We start from the raw sequence: 7,994 nt of genomic DNA, 5'->3' as shown, positions 1-7,994 counted from the left end.
AAACCCTAGAAAATTTGTGGACAATTTTTTTTGAAAATTTCAATCTCAAAAGAGAGATCAAGATGAAATAACTATAGATCTTTGTTCTAATCATGTTTTGAATAAAGATTTCTAGATGAAATCAGATCGATTAGGTTTTCAACGGTAAACAAAAAAAAAATCTTCTGATTTCGATTTGCAAATCAACAAATTAGAAGTTTAAATCGAATGAAAAGATGAAGATATATCGAACTTATCTTTGTCATCATGATTTGATGATTAAATATTCATTTCTAGTTGTTGATGAAACTTGATTTTGGGAGAGAAATCTTGTTTCAGATCTGGAAATGATGAATTTGACGAGAAACCATATATGCAGAAGAAAAAATCGTCTGGAGAAGAGAGAGAGAGAGACAAAATCTGAAAATGAAAGTATCTTCTGATATTCCTCTTATATAAATACTAAAGGGTATTCTTGGTATTATTGAAATTCTTAATTATTAATTATGAGTCAGATCTGAAGAAAATTTAATTTTTTGGGCCTAGTAATATCATTTTCTTAAAGTATGGAATTGACAGTGGATGATCCATTTAGTGGGGCTTCTATATATTGAACCCATATAGTAGGGGGTTCTAGTATTTTTCCCTTCCTAATTTATTAGAAGTTCATTTCGGCAGGGCTATTGTAAACGCGTTATATTGTCATTCTTGACCTGGATCATCGTTTATTTTCTTTATTTCTTCCCCTTTTTTTTCATTTTTCCTCTCTAGCTATTAGCTCAAACCTGAAACGCAAGCAAATCAAAATTATATAAAAGTTCAATGGCGCTGGTACACTGTTGCTTCTCCACAGTTATGATCTTCTTATTTTTCACTGGATTGACATCCTCAAATTTTATCTCAGGTTATATAACCAATATACTTTAAATGGCAATTTCTTTTCTTTTTTGAATTCCCCGTTGCATTTAGATCAATTTTGACATTTCTAATTTTGTGGTTATCCCCAGATGATATCTTTCAACCTCATGCAGGAAGAACACTCCTCCAGTTGAAAAAAGGTTGATTTTCTTTGATCTGAACAATATAAGTCTTTTTGGTTAAGGAATTGGGATGGTCATAGAAGTTTATGTTGATTCATAAGAAATATGATATGTATATTTTTTCTTTCCCGATGCAGATTGTCCAGTTGATTTTGAAAACAATAACTACACAGTAATCACAAGTCAATGTAAAGGACCTCGTTACCCTCGTGAGCAATGTTACAGTGCTTTGAAAGAATTTGCGTGTCCTTATGCAGATGAATTGAATGACTTGAATAATGTTTGTTCATCAACCATGTTCAGTTACATAATGCGAATTGGGGGTTACCCACCTGGTTTGTTTGCAAATCAATGTGTAGAAGGGAAATTAGGGCTTGAATGTTCGTCTGACCCACCAGGCTCATCTAATCCCAACCCTAATAGAGGTTCAGTGGTCTCTCAGTAGGGCTGTTCATGGTCGGTTTTGGTTCGGTTTCTAGCCAAACCAAAACCGAAACCAATACTATTGGTTTCTAAAAATCTAAACCAAACCAATCCATTAACAATTGGTTCGGTTTCCAAATGATTCAAGTTGGTTTCGGTTTGTCCCAATGGTTTTTGGTTAACCAATAATTATGTCAAACCAAAAAAAAAATACACAAATTTACAGATAAAAAAATCGTAATTGCCGATAGTATTGGTTTACACGAATATACAGACAAAAAAAAGAAAAAATAATCAAAAATAGTTAAAGCTTACTGTAATTCTAGAGATCAAAAGAAGATATATAATATATCTTAATTTAGTTATTGACAAATAAAAAAAAAAGAAGACGGGAAGAAAAAAAATCGAGTAGCAGCAGATGTAGTTGGGGTGGAGAAGGGAGGCGGCTGAGAGAAGGAGAAAGAGAAAGAGGGAGAGTATCATAATGAAATATTAGATTTAGGGTTTCTATTTATCCTATAAATCAATGGGTAGAATCTAATACTTTTAAATCGACGGTAGAAACTAAGTTTAAAAATTAATCGGTTCCCCAATGGTTTTTGGTTCGGTTTTCAGGTCAAACCAAAACCAAACCAGTAATGTCGGTTTTTCAACTTTTTTTACCAAACCAATCTAAATGGTTTGGTTCGGTTTCTTGCTTATTGGTCTGGTTCGGTCGGTTTCCAACGGTTAACCGACACCATGTTCAGCCCTATCTCTCAGTGTTGCTCGTCTTCAGCACTTCTTCTCATAGTAGTAATCGGCGTATTACTGTTTTGATGCCAGAATCGCCGATTTCCTCGATCCTCCATGGTTCAGTCTGGCAAGGTCAGCAGTAGGAAGATATTTCATCCAGCGGTTCTGTGTCGGAATGTATTTATTTTGTACTTTGTTGATACTATCAAGGAACTCAAAATTTCATGCATTTTTGATATACAATTAACATGAAAAAATAAACCAATGGAAGCATAGAAGCTTATTTCATAAACCTGTTAAAAGACATTTCACAACCAGATAAATAACCCACAAATTAGAGTTTGTTATAAGCTGGGGCTTCTTCTTAAAGGTCAAAGTGCAAGATCAAAGGATTACAGTAACATAAGTCTTGCCTCAACAAGTGATTTGATGATTTCCACCACCCGTCAGGTGGCCAGTCAGCACTGCGGACTGGTTTGCCGCTGGGTACCTTTTGTTTGACCTGTCTTCCTTCGTAGTAATAATAGCTTTTCATCAACAATTTTTGTTTCCTAAAAGAGCCAACAACTTGATCCTGCCCGCAAAGGAAAATAACTCAGTGAAACCCCTTCGGCAACATGAAAAAACTTCAATGCTCTCCACATCTTAACTTAATTCTTTTTTATTCATTTTTCGTTCCTTCAATTCTGGTGGTGTAGTGCATAGCTATTATTGTGTTTCCACTAGGTCACTCTTCAACAACATTCACAAGTTCAAATTCCACCAAAGACAAATTGTTATCCTCCTTCACGGTGAAACTGGCAGGTTCAGACACTTCAACACGACCCCACTTGTCCACTGCAAGCCTCATAGACCCCTTGAACATATCAATTTTTGCATTGCGCAGAATGACAGTAGTATCGGGTTTCATCAGATCCACTGCAATGATATTAATAAATGAGGTTTTGTTGTAAACACGACTAACAAGCAGTAAGACATAAAAGGTTAAAACAAGGGACAATTGTTGAAAACAAGTAGCGGTTAGGCAAATCAAACAAAAGAAGCAACATCAGACATAAATGGACAAAAGCTGTGCACAAAATCACTGGTCTTCTAGAACGTTTAGAAGATGGTTATATTTGTCAAACCCAGACTGCAGATACAACGAGGTCATTCTACATTGTCAGAGCAATAAATCATTAAACTGATGCAGGACAACTGCAGCTCCTGAAGGTATTAATACTTGGTTAAATCTCATGAGCTTATTTCCAATCTACAATCCCAGCTCATATTTTGTTCTAAACCATGGCGAGAGCATATACTGAACAACGTAGCACGAGTTGTATACATCAAAAACAGCAACAACAGATCATTGAAAGAGCTCCTATAAGGATGACATCTAATACCTTAGAAGGGATATATTTAAACAACAATATATCCTCACATATCTGGATAATCAGGCATATTCAACCACTCATAACTAGTAACTTAAAAATTCATACCGCGCAACACGAATTTAAAACTGTCATTAGTTAGAGAAATCAAATTGAAAATCTGGCATTACAAGGTTGTTTATCTCGCTTCTATAAGTCCCTAATAATTGCCATCACCCTCCTTTATTTCTATTTCCCCTCTTCCTTATTCCAAATTTGTTACTTTCAGATAACAAGATCGTACTCCTAGACTAATCTGCTAGGTGAAGAGCATAGGCTCTTGGTGTTTAAGTGACATGCACAACTTTTTGTTATAAAAACATGAATGTTCTACTTGTAAACCATCCAAAAAGTTAAAGGTAAATTCTCAGCTCATACCTAAAAGAGTACTTGCACGCATTAAAAGGTGGTCAAGATGAAGTTTAACATGTACGTACTGTATACAACAACTTTGATGAATAAATTATGTCTGGGATTTCGTTTGTTAGAAGCTGAATTGTGAGGGTTCAAAAGTAGCCACATGATAGTGACAATTTGAAACTATTTATAGAACGCCACTGCTCTTCAACAGTGTTCCCCCTAAAGATCAAGGCTTCGGAAGTAATTTCAGATAGAAAAGTCTTCATATTCTTTCCTGGAAGAGTAGTTCTTGGTCACCGAGGGATTGAATTGAGAGTTGTACATGGGCAATATATGGAATGGTTCTAACATTGAGGTAGCTGTAGGGCATGTAAATCCTAGTGGGCCACACAAATATATACCAAGGCCGAGAAGGCGGTTTCCAGCTCAGTGTATAATCTAGGTTCACAAAGCATATTCTTTTTGGTAAATAGCTGTAGGGCCTGCCGAGCTCCACTCTCCAGTGTTAAAATCATTCCAAACATGACGCTATGACTCTCTCAGTTCATATACATAATCACTCATTAACATTTGATTTTGGGAGAATTGGTATACGATCGATCATAAACAATGATGCAACAACTACCAGATCATCAAGACAGATCCAGAAAAGAAAGAAAGAAAAGCCATACCTGAAGCTAAAGGGTTTTTGTTCCATAAATGAAGCTACAGAATTTGGTTTAGAGCCAAACTCTCCCAGAGTCTCTTATTTCTTAAGAGATTTTGGTCATGCATAAAAAACTCATAAAACTCCCTCAAATTATATAATCCCTCTAAATCAAAACTAACATAGACTTCAATAGCTTTTAGACATGTCCCCAGTGGCTGATGCGGGTTTTTAAGGGACTTTAAGGCTAAGTCTTATGGGGTGCTAATCTAGCAGCTAATTCAAACTTCAATATAATAAGCTAATCATCTAAAAACTACAACTAAAAATAGGGGTGCTATTTCAACTGCATGTTACCTGAACAAACTAAACTCCTAAAAATCTTTTCCTAATACGCATCATCTGTTTTTGTATATGTTTCAATAAAGTTTTCAACAAATATCTTTCTACATGTAGGTTCTTATTTGCCAACATGTGAAATCTTTCACTATATAAATATTAATCAATACCTTGGTCATTTCTAGCTGTAAACACAATCATTCCAGTCTCATCTCCAACCAAGCATTCAGCGAGACGCATTTGACGTACTTGAGGACCATCAGGACGTCCTCTCTGTAAAACCGTCTTCGAGCTTACTACCTTCACAACGATTGTGTGTCCACTAGTTCCGGGGCGAAGTTGATCAACCTTAGCAAACACTGGTTTTCTCATTCCTGCCTTCGCCTCCTCAGCCATTCTAATAAAACCTCAGATTAATAATCAATTCTTATAAATAAAAATATTTAGATCACTGACTCCCTAAAATAAGAATTATCAAAAAACTGATCTCAGCAATTAAGGGATATCAGATTCAGATCTTCAAGAAAAACGACCTTAATTCTAACTTATTAATTAGATAGTAAAAGAAAATTGAAAATTAGGGACTTTAATTTACCTTATAGTAGTTAAAAGAAGCAGCGATAGATTTGAGGTTTTTCTCGATACAGAGATTATTTTTCCTTCCTAGTTCTGAGGTTAGCGAACCCAATTTTCCATTAGAATGGAGAGGATTGATGTACCGCCATCGTTTATAAATTTTACAAGTGCAAATCTTGACCGGACATTTGGATGTGGTTTGTGTGCAACCGTGCAATCACAGATCAGGGTGTTCCAAGGGTGACTCGGTAGTTCACATGTACTACATCTACATGTGCAAATAGCTCCTCACACTTTTATTCACACTTTAATCACCGTTTTCTACGAGTCAGTAACTAAATACAACCCATGTTTAGATTAAGTACAACCCTCTCTTGAAAGTCTAAATATTTGTATATTATAGTGTAAATATTTGTATATTATAGTGTACGTGGATGTACACCTACAAGGGTTGGATCATTTAGATAGTAGTAACTCTCTAATCCGAAACTTATAGTTCCTAGGAGCACAGCCTAAATCGACAACTCGATTGATTTGATTAATTTTCAGATAATAGATTCATTACAGATTCTTGGCTTTTGCATCTAGGTTTACCGTACATAATATCCAACGACCACCGGTAATCCAGATGGTTACATTCTAAACCCCCTTACAATTGATAAAGACAACCAAAAATGGGCTAAGTACTACTACTATCACTAATGCTATATATACCGACACTGAATGAAATATGGGCAACTCTTATCCTAGGCAGCAAGAGTATCAACACCCGTTTGAGGAACATGTATGGAAAGAATTTTAGAAGTAATATATGTAGGGAAAACATCATTGATCAACACTTCATTCCAATCCTAGTATCAGTTATGAAAAGTTCATAAACAAAAGTAAGAGAATGAGTGATAGACAAACCTGCATTTGGTGTAGGAGGATGATCCAATCCAATAACCCAACCGTCAATACAAATATGGATTTTAATTCCACATCTAACACACCAACAACTATTACTTCTAGTAATGTTTGTACACTCATATATGCTTTTCAAATCCATAAACTAGTATCACTAATCTTCTCCTGATGCATTTGAAATACTTCTAACAAGGCTAACACATTTGAAATATTTGACACCTAAAATTTGAACCTACAACTCATCACTCTCGGTAATAAGCTTCCAAGCAAGTTTACTTATAAAAGCTTGATTAAACAACTACAGGTTACTAAAACCAAAACCATCTAAAGACTTAGGCTTATTCAGATTATTCCAAGCTATGAACTTTACATCTTTATTATATATCCTTGTTTTTTTTACGACAAAGAGAAAATTTTAAAAAAAAATAATTTAAGTCATAAAAAAAGTGACAAAGAATCTAATGAAGATTACATGGATGTGTGAACCACGACATCCCAATTATAAATTACTATAGATAAACTAAAACCAGAAAATATATCAGTGTTTATAGTCCACTGAAACAACAAACATTTTATATAGACAATGATTTGCTTACCATTTCTAGCCACATTATTGTAAAATCTATTGTTTCTTTCATTCCACAGACTCCACCAAATAGCAAACGGCAAGAAACCCCATAGTTTCTTGAACATCTTCTTGTTTTTCCTATTTTCCATTCCCATATAGTTCTTTTGACATCACAAGAATGCACCCATCTAATGCAAAAACTACTCAAAAAATAAGAACATACCTCGTAGGTTGTCTTGTAATGAAGAAAAATGACCATTTGTCTCAAAATCCAATATGTTGATCACAAAATAAGCAAGTTTAATCCTAAATTAGACTAACACTTTGTTAGCCTTGTGATCCGACCAGAAATTCCTTTGGAGGGTATCAAGTTTCTTAATCGGACTATTAGGAATTTTGAAACACCCCATTTGATAAGTTGGTGGGAAATTAAACACAGACTTAATCATGGTAGACCTAAAAGTTTGGTTTGAAGATATATTAACCCAATTTTTGAGTCTAGCCTCAAAGGATTGAAAAATATGATCAAATGACTTCAACTTAGAGTGTCCTAACACAAGAGGAGCACCTAAATATCTTTTAGAATCATTGACAAGAAAATTTTAAGGTCTTTGGTGAAGTTTGCACATGCACCAGGCTAAGGTTATCGCTAAAATGCACACAAAATTTATTAATATCGGACATCTGCCCAAAACACTTACCAAAATTATGCAAAATATCCAGAATACTATCAGTTTGACTCATATTAGCCTTTCAAAAAATGAGAATGTCATCTGCAAAAAGTAAATGGGTAATAGGATGCAGGGACGGGCCTGATAGGCAAGCAAGCAAAGCCCCACTTGCAGGCAACAAAGTCCCAAGGGAAACAAAAAGTCTTGTTCTCAAGGGGGTTTTCATTAAATAAAACAGAAAGATGAACTGAATTATTATTAGTATATGAATTTGAAGGACGAAAAATGATCTATATTAGTAGTTTAACTTTAATAAAAACGTTTTTAGTTCTTTTCTCC

The 7,994-nt window shown here is 34.8% G+C and overlaps 2 protein-coding genes across 2 annotated transcripts; one reads left to right on the top strand and one right to left on the bottom strand.

Annotated features, from left to right (window-relative positions):
- Positions 1-701: 701 nt before the first annotated feature.
- Positions 702-1,464, top strand: LOC113296302 (GPI-anchored protein LLG1-like). Its single transcript, XM_026544612.1, has 3 exons — positions 702-883; positions 987-1,037; positions 1,157-1,464. The coding sequence occupies exons 1-3, from the start codon at positions 802-804 to the stop codon at positions 1,462-1,464; spliced, it is 441 nt and encodes a 146-aa protein (XP_026400397.1). The 5' UTR covers positions 702-801.
- Positions 1,465-2,434: 970 nt separating this feature from the next.
- On the bottom strand, positions 2,435-5,691 carry LOC113300055 (uncharacterized protein At4g28440-like). The gene is made up of 3 exons (XM_026549202.1): positions 5,530-5,691; positions 5,105-5,331; positions 2,435-3,095 (listed from the first exon to the last, which is right to left on the bottom strand). Exons 2-3 carry the CDS (start codon positions 5,328-5,330, stop codon positions 2,905-2,907), a joined length of 417 nt encoding a protein of 138 aa, XP_026404987.1. The 5' UTR covers position 5,331; positions 5,530-5,691; the 3' UTR covers positions 2,435-2,904.
- Between the last annotated feature and the right edge of the window lie 2,303 nt (positions 5,692-7,994).

Source organism: Papaver somniferum, chromosome 7 (genome assembly GCF_003573695.1).
Source record: "Papaver somniferum cultivar HN1 chromosome 7, ASM357369v1, whole genome shotgun sequence".
NCBI lineage: Eukaryota > Viridiplantae > Streptophyta > Magnoliopsida > Ranunculales > Papaveraceae > Papaver > Papaver somniferum.
This window is presented reverse-complemented; position numbering and strand designations above follow the sequence as displayed.

Coding starts and splice junctions, on each gene's coding strand:
- LOC113296302 (XM_026544612.1), top strand. CDS start 802: ATGGCGCTGGTACACTGTTGCTTCTCCACAGTTATGATCTTCTTATTT. Junction 884..986: donor ATCCTCAAATTTTATCTCAG/GTTATATAACCA, acceptor GGTTATCCCCAG/ATGATATCTTTCAACCTCAT. Junction 1,038..1,156: donor ACTCCTCCAGTTGAAAAAAG/GTTGATTTTCTT, acceptor TTCCCGATGCAG/ATTGTCCAGTTGATTTTGAA.
- LOC113300055 (XM_026549202.1), bottom strand. CDS start 5,330: ATGGCTGAGGAGGCGAAGGCAGGAATGAGAAAACCAGTGTTTGCTAAG. Junction 3,096..5,104: donor TACAGCTAGAAATGACCAAG/GTATTGATTAAT, acceptor ATATCATTGCAG/TGGATCTGATGAAACCCGAT.